The sequence below is a fragment of the Vicia villosa genome, linkage group LG2, assembly GCF_029867415.1.
Source record: "Vicia villosa cultivar HV-30 ecotype Madison, WI linkage group LG2, Vvil1.0, whole genome shotgun sequence".
NCBI classification, from domain to species: domain Eukaryota; kingdom Viridiplantae; phylum Streptophyta; class Magnoliopsida; order Fabales; family Fabaceae; genus Vicia; species Vicia villosa.
In genome coordinates, this window is record NC_081181.1 from 208,334,006 (window position 1) to 208,350,948 (window position 16,943).

General features: G+C 34.8%; 3 protein-coding genes across 3 annotated transcripts; all 3 read left to right on the top strand.

Annotated features, from left to right (window-relative positions):
* Nucleotides 1-5,186: 5,186 nt before the first annotated feature.
* On the top strand, nucleotides 5,187-6,405 carry LOC131651186 (uncharacterized). Its single transcript, XM_058920855.1, has 2 exons — nucleotides 5,187-5,484; nucleotides 5,576-6,405. The coding sequence occupies exons 1-2, from the start codon at nucleotides 5,187-5,189 to the stop codon at nucleotides 6,403-6,405; spliced, it is 1,128 nt and encodes a 375-aa protein (XP_058776838.1).
* Nucleotides 6,406-8,448: 2,043 nt separating this feature from the next.
* LOC131653731 (transcription factor MYB14-like) lies at nucleotides 8,449-9,554 on the top strand. The gene is made up of 3 exons (XM_058924001.1): nucleotides 8,449-8,609; nucleotides 8,684-8,813; nucleotides 9,089-9,554. Exons 1-3 carry the CDS (start codon nucleotides 8,477-8,479, stop codon nucleotides 9,552-9,554), a joined length of 729 nt encoding a protein of 242 aa, XP_058779984.1. The 5' UTR covers nucleotides 8,449-8,476.
* A 2,695-nt stretch (nucleotides 9,555-12,249) lies between these two features.
* LOC131651188 (uncharacterized) lies at nucleotides 12,250-13,266 on the top strand. The gene is made up of 2 exons (XM_058920856.1): nucleotides 12,250-13,032; nucleotides 13,075-13,266. The coding sequence occupies exons 1-2, from the start codon at nucleotides 12,250-12,252 to the stop codon at nucleotides 13,264-13,266; spliced, it is 975 nt and encodes a 324-aa protein (XP_058776839.1).
* Nucleotides 13,267-16,943: the final 3,677 nt, after the last annotated feature.

A 16,943-nucleotide genomic window follows, 5' to 3' on the forward strand; every position in this document is an offset into this window, starting at 1 on the left:
CTGGCCTGTGGCCTATAATAGGCTCTCTTTTTTGGCCTGGCCTGGCCTTTTTAAAAGCCTGGCCTAGCCTGAAAGCCTATATAAAAGCCTATTTTTCATTATGGTTTTCAATTAATCCATATTATTTAAGAAACCTTATAAGTCGTCTTATATATGCATACATAGGTCGGTCTATTTAGCTTTTATTCTAATATATATACAAATATAGGCTTGCTTATGTAGTCTTTTTTCTAATATACATGCAAATATAAACCTCTATTCAGCCTATTTTTAATATACATGAAAATATAGGCCGGCCTATAAGGCTTCATAGGCTTTTTTAATAGCCTAAACCTGGCCTATTTTATTAAATAGGCTTTTAAAAAAGCCTAAGCCTGACCTTTTTGTTAAAAAAGCCTGACCTGGCCCGGCCTTATATAGGCTAGGCCATAGGCCCCTGTAGGCCGGCCTGGCCTATTCCCACCCCTAAGCCTAAGCTAGACCAATTTTGTCCACCGTGGAGAAACGATGTTTGTAGTTATTGATATATTATTATTTAATTTAAATAGGGATAAATGATTAGTCATCTCTTGATAATTTATCAGATCTTAATTATTAATCATTTAATATTTTTATATTTAATATGTATTTTTTACCAATCTAAATAATTAATTCTCATTTTATATTCAATTCATCTTGAAACCATCGTCTTCACCTTGTTCTTCTTCAAATGTTTATCTTTTCACATCTATAAACATCAAATAAAAAAATTTAGATTTACATCTTTCTCAAAAGTATTGAAATTTTTTATCTAGGCTTAAAGAAATTGGATGAAAAGAAGAAAAAAAATGTAAGAAAACAGAATTTGTCACAAGAATGAGGTATGCATTCATTCCATGAAACGGAAACATTTTCTTGATCCGTTTCGTAATTTCTTCTTGTAATTTTTTGTGTTTTTGTTAATGATTGGTGTTGTGGATGATGAAGATGATGATGATTTAGCGTTGTTGAATTTGTTGGTATTATTTGTTTAATATATTGTGTAACATAAAAGTGAAAAACACTATAATAAAAAATATTTTCAAGGCATAAAAATTAATTTCGGAGCTTGCACATGTAACAATGGTGTAGAAAAGAAAAGAATTCTGAAAAAAAAATATTTTATAAAATATAAAAATAGATGAAGAAAAAGTTGAACCACTTAACTAAAAAAAATAAAGAAAATACTTGCAAAATACTCTTGTAAATTTTTGTGTTTTTGTTAATAATTGATGTTGGTTTTTTTTTTAAGCAAGGAATTTACCAAACGAGTATTAGGGGTACTCGAACCCGCTTACAAAAAGAACACCAAAGCTCAAAGACGAAAATTACAAACCAAGTGAAATCTACTTGAAGTAAAACAAAGGATTTCTACTAAACTCGTAGAAATTACACTTGGAGTTCGCAATTTTACCGATAAGCAACCATTTCCATGCCATCAACTTAATGTTCCACATAAGATCGTCAATATTACAAATCCCTCCCTTGAAAATAACTTCGTTTCTCAACTTCCAAATGCCCCAAACCACCGCCGCCCAAATATTCCCCGCCTTTCTTCTACATTTGCAAAACCTCCTAATACAATCCCCCCATAACACAAAATTTTTCCAAACGCAAGAATCGAACCCCGGCGTTCGCCCAATCCAATGGATCGTGTTTCTCCAAACCAAAACAGAGAACAGACATGAGAAGAGAAGATGATCTAATTATTCATTAGCATTCAGACAAAAAACGCAATTAAAATCAGAATTGGGAATCGGAATACCTAGCCTAAGGAGCAGATCTTTAGTTGCAACTCTATTAAGAAAACACCTCCATATGAAAGCTCTAACTTTGAACGGCACATTGGTGGTCCACAAAGTTCTAAAAGCTTTCTCTATACCATCGTCCAATCCCTCCACATCCACGCTGCCAGCCAACACATCATACTCGCATTTCGAATTATAACCCAAGTCCAAATCGTGTCTCCAAAACAGTCTATCCGGAAAGTCTCTAATCGGCGCAGCCGTCTCTATTAGCGCAAACAGATGTTGCTCTCTAATAACAACATTACCAACCAGTGAACCGTTTTCGAAACCTAGGTCTCCCCAAACCCAATTAATACCTTCCCACCTTCCCATCTCTCTCAGCTTCGTCCCCTTCCTCTTGCTGATGACGAAGAGATCTTGAAAAGCTTCCCTAAGACTTGATTCGTCCGGCCAAACCGATTCCCAGAACAAGACTGAATCACCCTTCCCATGCTTGTAAAAAATATTACCTGACAGAATCGGAACTGTAGTAGATTGTTCAAGCTTAATAATGTTATTTCACCAAATAGAATTAGACTTAGAAACACAAACATTAGAACCTGCGGTAACAGCATATTGGATATTTCCGTACTTCTCCTCTAGCACATTGAACCATAGCTCTTTCTTGCCCTTAAAAATTCTCCAGACCCACTTAAGTAATAAAGCCGTGTTGAAATTGTCCACCTTCCCTAATCCGCCATCCTCCATCGGCTGACAAATTCTCTCCCACCCGATCCAATGAATCTTTCTCTTTCCCTCCTTTTCTCCCCATAAAAAGCTAGATTGGATTCTTTGAAATTCCCGACACACCTTCTTGGGAGCACGATGAAACGAAAGCTGAAAAATAGATATACTCGAAAGAACAGATTTAAGCAAAGCTATACCGACCTCCTAAACTTAGGCATCTATTTTTCCAATTATCCAGCTTCGCTTTAATCTTCCGGATTAACGGGTTCCGTGTAGACATAACTCCGAGTTGCATCCAATCGGGATGTCGAGAAAGTTGAAAGAACTCTTCTCGATGAATGACGAAGATGATGATGATTTTTGTTGTTTAATTTATTGGCGTTGTTGTTCTACTTTAGTTTTTGTTTTGGAAAAAGAAAGTGAAAAAATAAAAAGCAAAGATGATGATGATGATGATGAAAAAATTATTAATTTTTTTTATATAATATAAATAATTTATATAAAATATATTTATATTACTACCTCCGTTCCTTTATATAAGAGACAATTCACTTTTATAGATTCATTGAATAATTAATGTATCTAGTCAATATACATACCAGATACATTAATTATTCAATGAACCTAAAAAGATGAATTGTCTCTTATATAAAGGAACGGAGGTAGTATATAATATCTAAATGATCCGATTATCTGCAATTGCATGTCAACAATTATAATAGAGAAAAATATATGGGCCACACTAAAAGCCTCCTTTTAGAAAACTAACAATTTGGTACTTACAAATTAGTATTTTAAGATTTTGTTTATGACTCAATATTATAATGGTAGTGTAGTGTAATACATAAAATTAAGAGATGCAGGTGATCCTAGTTTTTCATGGAAATGGAAATGGTAGTGTAGTGTAGGGCATACAACAAGAGAGTATATATGTTCAGTCATTTCATTGAACAGTAGGTATACAACTAAAAATTAAAAAAAGGTTTTTTCTAACAAATATTACTAATAGTAAAAAAAAAAAGGAAATTTAATTAAAAAAAATTATTTTACATTAAAATACAACATTTCTGAATCTCATTTCTACAACTAAAATAAACAAAAATATAACTATAAAATAATACTTAAGTTCATTCATAAAATGTCAGTAACTTATACAATATTTCTAATATTTCCAGTAACCAAATTTGAACAGTTTGGTCTAAAAAAAAACGTCCGAATTAAGCTCTAATTTAGTTGGTGCAAATGCGGAAAGATCAGCTCCTATTTACATTAAAGAATTATTGTAGAGTTAAAATTATAAGTTGAATAGTAAATTATAGTTCACCTTAATTCATTCTTATAAAATTGTCATGAAAGGTGAGAAGTGCTAATTTATATAAGCTTTTTTAAACTTTATTTCTAATCTTCGTGGGACTTGTATTTTTTCAATTTTCTCATGCCAAACACTATTGACTTGATAAGTGGATATAAGCGGCAAGTGACTCATGCTCTATAGACTCTAGTACTGTATTAAAATTAGAGTTTGTTTTAACTCATCCCTCAAATATCAACTTGTAATGTAAGAGGTGTCTATCTATATAAACTTTTTCAAACTCTACCTCTAATCAACATGACTTTGTATTTTCTCAATAATCTTTTATAGATAAATATAAATTAGGTTTAATTACAGTTTTGGTCCCCCGTGATTCACGAAATTGGTCCCCTTATTTTAAATTTAAATAGTTTTGTTCCCCTTTCATACTTTTGTACTTAAAAATAACGATATTTTCATTTTTTAATTGACAAATTACTGGTAAAATATGACAAATTATCGTATATAAACCTATTATTAAACTTTATAAATAAAAACATACATTAAAAAATAAAAAATCTCATCGATTTTCTTTGTAAAAATTGGGGACTAAAACTGTTTAAATTTAAAATAGAGAGACCAAAACTGTTTGAATTTAAAATAGGGGGACTAATTTCGTGAATCGGATAAAATAGGGGGACCAAAACTGTAACTTAGCCAAAGTTGATTTTTTTAGCATTGATATTATTTGTAATATTATGCTATTGATGATTAATAGAAGAATAATTTGTAATTTTAAAATCAATATTTTCTATTTGATAATCTTCAAGTATTATGATGAATTTTTTCCCTCCCTGCCACAGCTGTGAAAATCAATTCCCCAAATGCCACCTTTTGAAAATTATTTCCCAGATTGCCACACCTGCATGCCATGTCGCCAATCAAGATGGGGAAAAGGGTGGGCCCCACCTGCTGAAAGGTCCATGTCGCCAATCAAGGTGGAGACATAGTGGTCCCCACCTGCCACACACTGCATGTCGCCAATCCATTTGGGGTCAAGCCCTTTTTTTAATTTTTTTTTTCGTTTTAATAGTTTTAATGGTTTTTGTTTTTTATTTAATATATTTTTGTTATATAATTATGTTAAATGCATTAAATAATTTAATTAAATACTTTAAAATCATTTTTTAATTAATTAAAAATTAAATTAATTATTTTAAACATAATTAATACTAAATTATTTTTTTAATTAATTAGATGATGGAACACAAATTAGTGGTGCAAGAATTTTCCATCGCCTTTTTTGGGCGTTTCAACCAAGTATCAGAGGTTTCGCCTATTGCAAACCAATTGTACAAGTCGATGGCTCATGGCTGTATGGAAAATATAGAGGAACGTTGCTAATGGCTGTTGCGCAAGATGGGAACGGTAACATTTTCCCAATCACCTACGCATTGGTTGAAGGTGAGACAGGAGGGGCTTGGAGTTTTTTTCTAAAAAATTTGCGGCTGCACGTGACCCCTCAATCAGATCTATGTTTGATATCTGATCGACACGAGTCTATAAAGAGTGCATACAACAACCCAGACAATGGCTGGCAAAATCCTCCTTCAGTGCATGTGTATTGCATCAGACACATCGCACAAAATTTTATGCGAGCGATCAAGGACAAAGACCTCCGCAAGAAAGTTGTAAACATGGGTAATTTATTCTATATATTTTTAGTGTTTTGTTCTTCAACCTTTAAACTCACATTTTTGTTATGCTAATATTTTTAATATTGCATATACAGGGTATGCTCTGACGGAGTCTACATACGCTTACTATCGGGACGAAATCCGACAAACAAACATGGAAGCTTTCAACTGGATAGAGAATCTTCCAAGAGAAAAATGGTCGCGAGCTTATGATGGTGGAAGACGATGGGGTCACATGACAACCAACCTTGTGGAATCATTGAACTCGGTGATGAAGGAAACAAGAAATTTACCTATTACAGCACTGGTAAGGTCAACATACTTCAGGATGGGCACATTGTTTGGGAGGCGAGGTCATAATTGGACAAAAATGTTGTCATCAAAGAAGGATTTCACAGATAATTGCATGAAAGAGATGCAAAAAGAAGTGGAAAAATCTCACAGTTATAATGTCCTGAGTTTTGATCGTGAGAGAAATTATTTCGTCGTCCAAGAGACAGTTAATAATAACGAGTGCCGACCACTTACTTATTTTAACGTCGACCTACAAAAACAAACATGTGACTGTGGGAAATTTCAAACTTTTCATGTGTCCTGCTCGCATGCCATTGCAGCTTGTTCTCATGTCCGACTCAATTATCAGATGTTTATACCTCCTGTATTTAGCGTTCGAAATATCTTCAAGGTATACGAACAAAGCTTCATCGGTGTTCCCAAAGAAGATCAATGGACTCCTTACCAAGGTGATATTCTTTTACACAATGAAAGAATGCGACGAAACAAAAAAGGTCGCCCAAACAGCACTCGCATTAGGACTGAAATGGACACCGTTGAAAAAGTAAAAAGACGATGTGGAATCTGTCAAGGATTACATATGCGGAAAAAATGTCCGCATCGGCCAAATGCAGCTGGCCCTTCTAACTAGTTCAACATTCTTGAATGCTTTAGAGATGTTATTGTATTAAGTTGTATTAATTATAATTAATAATATTTGTTTTTAATTTAATATTTTGTATTAAAGTTTATTTCGTATTAATTATGTTTAAAATAATTAATGTAATTTTTAATTAATTAAAAAAAATAATTTAGTATTAATTATGTTTAAAATAATTAATTTAATTTTTAATTAATTAAAAAATGATTTTAAAGCATTTAATTAAATTATTCAATGCATTTAACATAATTATATAACAAAAATATATTAAATAAAAAACAAAAACCATTAAAACTATTAAAACGAAAAAAAAATTTAAAAAAAGGGCTTGACCCCAAATGGATTGGCGACATGCAGTGTGTGGCAGGTGGGGACCACCATGTCTCCACCTTGATTGGCGACATGGACCTTTCAGCAGGTGGGGCCCACCCTTTTCTCCATCTTGATTGGCGACATGGCATGCAGGTGTGGCAATCTGGGAAATAATTTTCAAAAGGTGGCATTTGGGGAATTGTTTTTCACAGCTGTGGCAGGGAGGGAAAAAATTCTATTATGATATCGATTTCAAAGAGTTATAGAGATAGTCTCAAAATACAAGAAGTGCCAGAAAACACCTAATTAAAGAGAAAAACGATCCAAAAAAGAGCAACATACAACAAGAAAGTTCCAACAAACTCTACAGACCAAGGGGTTCCCAAAGAAAGGCCAATGCTACTAAAAGTCTACCTTAATGATAATAGGTTAGATCTCAAGCCACCAGATTCACCATCAACCAATCAGATCTCATCTAAGACCACCAAAAGAACCAAAAGCCATAACGTACCTCAAAATTGACGAAAACACCCAATACGCTATCGTTGCATCAACCAACACCCTCCCTTTAAGAAAATCCGATTGATTTGAGAAAATGAGTTTCTTCATCACCAGTCCAAGTCTAGTAACCAAAACTTTAACCACCAAGTTATATAAAGATCCCACCTAAGATATCGGTCAAACTTCCCCCAAATTAGAGGGATATTTAATCATAGGGATCAATGTCACAAAGTAGTGTGCATAACTACAGGGTAGGGATGCAAAGTAGTGAAACTGATCAAACATGATCCCTAAATCATCTCTAACAAGATTCTAGAACCTTTTCAGGAAGGAGAATAATAACAAAGACCACAAATTCGGAATAACCAATGGTTATTAAATCTAAAAGGCTTAGTACTCCACACTTGATTTGCATATTTTAGGATAACATACAGTGATAAAAAACATCCATACAAAGGGTCCATTGGATAACCTCGCCCGACTAATCCAACCATTGAAACCTAGTGAAAGAGAAGTAAGTTAATAAGCTCCATCTCGGATTGAGAGAACTCTAAGTTTTCTACGTAGAGGTATTATAAGGATCTCCGACTCCTACCATTTCTTTTGAAGAGAAAATAGAATTAAAATCACCCAAAACACACTAATTGTCACCTCAAAAACTTACTTTACTGAACCACAAATCAATCCACATAATTTTCTTATCAGGTATACAAAGTATTAGTAGCTCTCCACTCCAAGCATACACCGGACCACCAGTAAAAGAGAACAAGGATCTACCTTTTAATTTGCACGAGATTGACAGCAAACCTCCACTACTTTTTACATAAGTACAAAAACTCTATACACAAAAAGAATCATCCCGCAAGGTGTGAACAAAGAGAAGAAAATATCTCAGTTAGTTTAGTTTCTTAGATTGTCACAATTTCTTTTACCGGTTAAAAAATGAAATACATTTTATAGTAAAACTCCTAAAACTGTAAAAAAAACAAAACATTAGGATACAGTGCAACATGTGATTAGTTTTGAGCACATGTTGTTTTTGAAGTGGATATTCTAAACGTGTGGTCGTTATAACATAAGAAAATAAACTCGTAGACGTATCACATGCATGTCCACACTTCACAGTATACTTATCAGTTTCTCCTCCAATTATATATTACTAAATTCAATTGATTGATTTCAAATGTTAAACTTTCTTACCATATAAGGCACTTATATATGTGGAATCAGTAGTAGTTAGTTAGAGAAAATGGTGAGAAGCCCTTGTTGTGACAAAACTGGAATGAGAAAAGGTACGTGGACTCCTGAAGAAGACAACAAGTTAATTGCTTATGTAACTAGATATGGCTCTTGGAATTGGCGACAACTACCTAAATTTGCCGGTATGAATAATAATTTTCTTCATGTGTGTCGGTTGGTTTTTTTTTCTTCTAGTTTATGTGAATAATGTTTTCAGGTCTTGAAAGGTGTGGAAAGAGTTGTAGATTAAGGTGGTTGAACTATCTAAGACCAGATCTCAAAAGAGGGAACTTTACTCAACAAGAAGAAGATACTATCATCAAACTTCATGAAAAACTTGGTAATAGGTATTGTCTATGAATGAATCTTAGCTTGATGATACAGTTTAACCTTTTTATACAAATGAAGCTTAGACTTCTTGAAATCATTGAATATCATTATATATATATATATATATATATATATATATATATATATATATATATATATATATATATATATATATCATAATTTGGACTTTAGTTCAAGTTTTGTTGCAGATGGATTTAATTAAAATTATAATGTGTTCATCTATATATAGTATTAGGGCATTTTATGATGACGAAACATTTTTATTAAGCAGATGGATTGTGATTGCTACAAATTTACCGGGAAGAACAGATAACGAGATAAAGAACCATTGGCACACAAACTTGAAAAAGCGTTTTATAAAAAATAAAAAGTCAGACACTAATAATAGAGCAGGAAACTCCAAAGAAACAAATTCAGACAACAAACATGAAGGAGTGATAGAGAATAGTTGTGGTCCCAATTCTACAAGTCCATCATCTTCAATCTCATCTTCAAGTGGAACAATGGATACTCCAACAACTACGGAAATATTGTATGAAAATTATCTTCTTGATGAGTTTCCTTTAATGGATGCATACATGGATGTTTTGAATGATAATTTCTGGACAGAACCATATATGATAGACAATTCATATGTCCCTCCAAGTGAAGATGCTACATTATTACCTGTCTGGTGTGAACAAGGATACTTCAGCAGTCCTGTGTACGATGAACAACTTTGGGGCTATGGAAAATAAATTAATGCAGAAATGTGTGGGTTTACTTTTTTTGGAAATGTCGTGCAGATAATAGTAGCATCATTTGACTACTACTTTTTAATGTTTTTCCATTTGTCATGTTGTACTTTTAACTAAAATCTGAAATAAATTAGTATCTTTATCTCTCCAATATTTTGTTGTTTATAACCATGTCATGTTAATGTCAATCTCTTTCTCTGTCATAGATTATTGGTTATATATGATTATTAAATTAAACGTAACACACGAGTAATATATATATATATATATATATATATATATATATATATATATATATATATATATATATATATATATATATATATATATATATATATATATATATATATAATTAAACAAAATATTTAAATAATATTTAAATGTATTCAACATATATATATATATATATATATATATATATATATATATATATATATATATATATCTATTTGTGTTTTTTGTTCGAAGGAGGAAGAATCTCGGGATCATCTTTTTGCGTTTTGTGTTGTATCGGGTAGAGTTTGGCGCCGTGTCTTTATGTGGCTTGGAGTTGGGGACTTCTTGTCTTATGATGAGTTCTTTGATTTCTTCTATCATAGTGATAAAATTAACTGTCTTTCCAAGAAAGCTATTATGTCGGTAGTCTGGCTCGCTACAATTTGGACGTTGTGGAATAAGCGCAATGCTATTATTTTCAAGGACGAGTCCTTTAGCTTCATAGAGAGCATGTCGGAGATTACTATTTCGTCGTGGCGTTGGTTATGTTCTTTTTATAAGAAGGGTCCGGTTTGTAATTTCTTTGGTTGGCATACCCAACCTTTACAGTGCTTTTCTTTGTAATCCTTTTGTTTGGGTAGGAGCATCCCTTTTGCTCTCTTAATTCCATTGCTTATTAAAAAAAATATATATATATATATAAGTTTTGTCATTTCGTCGACGAACGACGAATGATAGAGTATTAGTGGCCAGACAATAGAGAGCGAGATTGAAATCAATGGAGAAAGAGAATGGACAATGGTGGAGTGGAGACAATGGAGAAAAAGAATAGAGAAAAATTGCACTAAAGGTATCATAAAATTTTACATACAAAATATGACTTTTTCCATTCATGCATTTAAAATATATTTATTTTAATTAAAATGATTATGATGAAAATGAGATTTAGCTAAAATGATTAAATAAAAATGGATGAAAAAAATACAAATTAAAAGCAATTAGCTTAAAAGATATTTCAAATAGCTTTTAACAAAAAGTCATTAGTTAGTAAACCTCAAAGGGTTGGCTCAGTTGGCAAATGAGCTTTCTCCAAAAAGGGACGGAACCGGCTAGTACCCGGGTTCGATCCCGGCTGGAGTCAAAAACGCCCTGGGGCCACAGTGCCGTTGCCTACGGATCGGTTTTTGGTCAAAAAAAGGTCCGAACCAATAATAACTTCATCGGTTTTTGTTGGTTCGGTTGATCGGTTTTTAATATTTTTTTGAAACATTATATTCATCAATGTATTTTCCAATATTGTATTTTTCGATATATTTTATGCTATTATTTTTTAAATTAATACATTTCATGTCATTTATTTCATGCTCTAATTTTTCAAACAACTTACAAGTTGCACTTAATCCATATATGAAACAATGACATAGTTTCATTGCATAATGAAATAAATTCACTATAAAAGTTGAATCTTGACATCGGAATGTTGGAAATAGATTTGAAAGTTTAACAAATAGAACACAAAAAAACACACTTCAATTAACATGTTTCCGCCTTAAATACACATAAAAACTATTTTGTAACAAGATTAGAAGGAGTTTTGTTGAAGAAGAAATCAGAAAGGTAAAAACAAATATGAAAAGTAACGAAGAGAATTTGAATCTGAAGAAGGATACCATAACATATCATAGTGGCGATTGTGAGAGCAACATTTGAGGTAGACAACTAGAGAAGTAGTTTAGTGAAAGCTGTGACTTACGATTTTTACTTTATATGTTTTGGAGTTTAATTCTAAATGCGTGTTTTGCTTAAAGGAAGAAAGTGAAAACAAAGATAGAGAATGGTTGGAAACGTACACAATTTGAGCTTAATGAAGGGTGGAATAAAGGATTTAGAGCGTAATTATTTCCATTGGTTCGGTTCATCGGTTTGACAGTTCCTAAAAACTAAAACCGAGAACCGAACCAAACCACATCGGTTTTTATTGACTCGGTTCGGTTTTAGAACCGAACCATAAACAATCAGTTTTATTTTGGTTTGGTTTGGTTTAGATTGTCGATTTAATTGGTTTTTTCTGATCCGCTTACATCCCTACTAATTAATATTATTTTTACAAATTCACATTTTAAGAAAAATATACATTTATATTTCCCTCACAAAATTTATTGTTTATTGCAACAATAAAAAAAGGTAAATTAAAAAACTAAGAGAACCAAAACAATATCATTTATTATGAAAATCTTCATGATTCTCATGGACAGAAAAATTAACACAATTAAGAATGATGAATTTAAATTAGATTATGACTCAAAGTACCAATTATTTATGTTAATTTGGTTAATGAATAATTTTGTTGAAAAATTATGTTATGAGTCCCACAAAAGAAAATAGATCGCTTGAACATATGTTTCTAAGTGGAAGAAATCCACATCTTAAAAGGAAATTTGGTGAAGTTAAGTTATGGTAAATCACAATTTTTACAGCTATGGTGTTAGAGGAGGGGGAGTGGATTCGTCCAAGAGATAGACGCAGAGAGAAATTCATCAAGCCTTGGGATAATGTTAGAACAAGGAGTATCCTACATAACAATCCATCAACAACTTATTATTTCACATCCTTCCCAGATAACATGCGGGCAAAGGATTTGTTTGCGGTGTTCAAAGATTTTGGAGAGATAGACGAAGTTATCATTCCTAAGAGAAGGAACAAGAAAGGAAAAAAGTTTGGTTTTGTTCGTTTTTTTGATGTACGTGAGGCTGATGTATTGGCAACCAAACTCGATAATATTTTCATTGGAGGTTCAAAACTTTTCGTCAACCTGCCTCGCTTTGATCGTAGAAAGGAAGTCAGGGGAGTAAAACAAGTTATTTCTTCACAGAGTAGATTTGTTAGAAAAGAAGAGATCAAGAAAAACTTTGTCGATGGTCGGTCCTTTGCTGCGGTCACTTCGAATAAGGGGGACCATCCGATAGAGAAGGCAGCTCAGTTGGAATACAATATGGGAGAAGATGAAGTATGGCAGAGATTTCGGGGCGCTTACGTGGGTGAAGTACGTTATGCTAGTTTAACCTACAACTTACAAGAGGTGCTTGATGGGGAAGGTGTGTTTGGAATAAAAATTACACCATTAGGAGCGAATCTATGTCTCATGGAAGCAAGAGATGATAAGGATGTGTTCAATGACTTGATAGAAGATAAAGATTCGATTTTAGAAAAATGGCTTGGCAAGATTCAACCGTGGAAACCTGAGGCAGTGGATAAGGAGAGAGTAACATGGCTGAGAGTCTTTGGTATTCCCTGTCATGTCTAGGATTTAGGTTTTTTCGAGTTCATCTCTAAGCCTTGGGGTTCTTTCATCATGGCGGCTGCAGAGACTAGGAATCAGGAGAAGATGGATGTTGCTCATTTTTTGATCCGCGCACGTTATCTCTCAACTATCGACGAGAAGATCACTGTGAAAATCAGTGGTTCTATTTTCACACTTAAAATAGTGGAAGATTGACAGAGTTCTCTCAGTATTCAGGAGAAGAGTAATGGGGGAGGATCAATTTCTGAGTCAGGTTCTGAGTTTGATTCGGAGGAGTAGTTGGTAGCAGAGTCGGATTTTGAATCGGAAGCTGAACGGAACATGAATTTTCCGCCGGAGTGTTTGGATGAGGGTGCTCCAGCTAGGACTAGGCTCAATGATGACATATCGTTGAATATGGCGGCTGAGAACAAGGTATTATTGCCAAAAGATACCTTTTCTGCATCGATAGAAAAGACTGTTCCTGCGGCTGTCACAGTAGCCGAGGTTGAAAAAAATTTGTCTTCCTCTAGGGTGGACCCCTCGGTGTTACCTGAAGTGGGCCTTAAGGAAGTTAACGCTTGCGTGGCAATGGACTCACAGTCTCAAAATAAGTATTCTGAATTCAATGGGCCGGTCGTTTTTGGGCCTATTCCGTTTCTTGGTGATGAAATCAATTCTCAGGGTGGGCCTGTTGGATTAGAGACGGAGATTAGTAAGGGAATCCAGGTTACGGTAGGAGAGGGATGCAGTTCCAGCTCTAATTTGCCAATTTCATAACACTATGAAGCGGTGAACTCGTTGCCTCAACAGAAAATCCTCGCGGATGGTGCTACCGTTTCTCTGCCCCTCAATTCTCTCTCACCTTCGAAACGACTAAGGAAGGGACTCTCTGGGGGCCGTCACAAAAGGCTGGATCATTCAGGATCTCATATGCCGACGCGGGGAACTGAACTTCAATCCGATTCCATCGAAGTGTCTAAGTCGTATTTTCACCTTCTTCGTCGGGACCAAAAGTCAAAAGGTACCAGTTCTATGGCTGTTTCATCTAAATATGGAGGGGGTGGTAGCGACTTGGTTTCAGGAGGTTCAGTTTGTGGTGAGGCGTCTGATTCAGCTATTGCTATGGGTAATCGACGATTCTGGTAAACAAACAACAAAGAAGTGGCGGAGAAAATCTGGAATAGGGTCACGGCTTTTGGTGTGTTTAATAGTTCTTCTGATGAATTGGTGATAGAAGCAATCAAGGCTCTAGAAAGAAGGGATGCTGATGTTAAAATACCGGAGACGGCGAAGGATGGCCGACATACCCCTGCATCATGATTGTGTTGTCTTACAATCTTCGTGGAAGCGGCTGTTTGTCTAAAAGAAAACGGTTGAGCTCTCTTATCAGGAAAGAAAATGTTGATGTTTGCTTTATTAAGGAAAGAAAAGTTCAGGAAGCTGATGAAAGGTTTGTCATGGAGTTATGGGGAGGGTCGGACGTCCAATGGAGTTTTAAGGCGTCTATTGGGCGTTCAGGTGGTATTCTGATTATGTGGCGTACATGATTTCTTGTTCCTTGGTTTAGCTTCTCGGGGGAAGGTTTTTTCGGTATTAATGCTGATTGGCAAGGTACCAATTTATTTTTTGTTAATATCTATTCGTCGTGCTTTTTGCGGAAGAAACGTATTTTATGGAATAATCTCATGAAGTTTAAATCTAACTTTGAGAAGGGAGAATGGTGTATAACTGGTGACTTTAATTCTATTTGTAATGCGAAGGAAAGGAAAGGAGTTTCGGTGTTTCAAAATAGAGTGGAGATGGATGAATTTTGTGGTTTTATTAACGCAATGGAGCTGGTGGATCCGCCTTTAATTGGGAAGAAATTCACTTGGTTTATCTTGGATGGTCGTTCTATGAGCCGTATTGATAGGTTTCTTCTGTCAGAAGGGTTGTTGGATGCATGGAACATTTCTGGTCAGGTGGTGGGGGATAGAGATCTTTTTTATCACTGTCCAATCTGGTTGAAAAGTGCAAAAAGAGATTGGGGGCCTAAGCCGTTCAAATTCTTTCATGGGTGGACTAATCATAGCGAATTTTTGCATTTTGTTGAGACGTGCTGGAATAATATGCATTTTGAAGGTACTGCTTCTTTTGTGATTTCGCAAAAATTAGAATTGCTCCGAAATCACTTAAGGAAATGGAATAAGGAAGTGTTTGGTCATCTAGATTTGGCGGTGGATGAAGCGGTGAGGGATCTTAATGCTCTTGATTTTGAAACAGCAAACACCAACAGGGTAATTATTAATGACTTAGTGATGAGGAGATCGGTGGCTAATAATAAGCTTTGGAGCTCTATGTTGGAGAAAGAGAGTTTTCTTCGTCAAAAGGCGAGATGCAGGTGGTTAAAGGAGGGCGATTCTAATTCAAAATTTTTCCATAGTCACATGAAACATCGTTTTAGAAGAAATTCCATTGTTGGTATCAATTTGCAAAACGTATGGGTAGATGATGTGGAGGTAGTAAAAGATGGTATTGCGGATCACTTTAAAAGTCGCTTTGAGGAGGTTGAGTTTAATAGACCGAGGCTATCGGGGGCTATTTTCAATTGTTTATCGGAAGAGGATAATGTTTTTCTAGAAATGCCTTTCTCGGAGGATGATATAAAAGAAGCGGTGTGGAGTGGCGATGGCGATAAAAGCCTAGGGCCGGATGGTTTCAATATGGATTTTTTTAAGACGTGCTGGCATGTGGTGAAAAGTTATGTGGTTAAGTTTGTGGAAGAATTTCATAGGGCTAGTTTGTCTTCTAAATCAATTACAGCTTCTTTCTTGGCTTTGATTCCCAAAGTGGAGAATCCGATCTCACTTGATGAATATAGGCCAATCTGTCTTATTGGTAGTCTATATAGAATTGTGTCAAAATTATTATCTCTGAGGATTCGTAAGGTGATTGATAAGCTTATATCCCCATGTCAATCTGCTTTCATCTCGGGTCGTAATATTCATGATGGGGTGCTAGTTTTAAATGAGATCATGGATTTTGCTAAAAGGAAGAAAAGGAATTGTGTGTTATTAAAGGTGGATTTCGAGAAGGCGTATGACTGTGTGTCTTGGAATTTTCTGAGAGCCATGTTGGTTCGAATGGGGTTTGGAGATAGATGGAGAGGGTGGATGGAAGCTCTGATTTTTAATAGTTCGTTTTTCGTTCTTGTGAATGGCAGCCCCACTAAGGATTTCTCTGTGTTTAGAGGTCTTCGGCAAGGGGATCCTCTTTCTCCATTTCTTTTCTTGTTGGTTGCTGAAGGTTTGTCGGCTATGATGCATAAGGCTGTGAATTCTGGTCATTATAAAGGTTTTTATTTGGATGATGAGTCTCACTTTGAGATCCTTCAATTTGCGGACGACACAATGCTCATTGGAGAAGCCACTTGGAGTAATCTTTGGTGTATTAAATCCCTTTTGCGAGGTTTTGAGTTAGTCTCCGGTCTTCGCATCAATTTATCGAAAAGTAGACTCATGGGCATTCATTCTTCGGATGCTTTTCTCCAGGCTGCATCGACCTTTCTCACTTGTGAGATTGGTTCTAATTCCTTCTCCTTCCTTGGCATACCGGTGGGGATTAATCCGAGGAGGAGAGAGATTTGGAAACCGATTGTGAGTAAAATCAGGAGACGTCTTTCTAGTTGGAAGAACAAGAATGTTTCAATAGGAGGTCGTGTGGTTCTCTTGAATGCCGTGCTCACAAATATTCCGGTTTACATGTTTTCTTTCTACAAAGCTCCAAAGATAATTGTTGATGAGATTATTAGGCTTCAAAGAATCTTTTTATGGGGAGGCAAGGAGGAAAAGAGAAAGATTAATTGGGTCAGTTGGGATGTGGTGTGTTTACCAAAAATTAAGGGAGGTTTA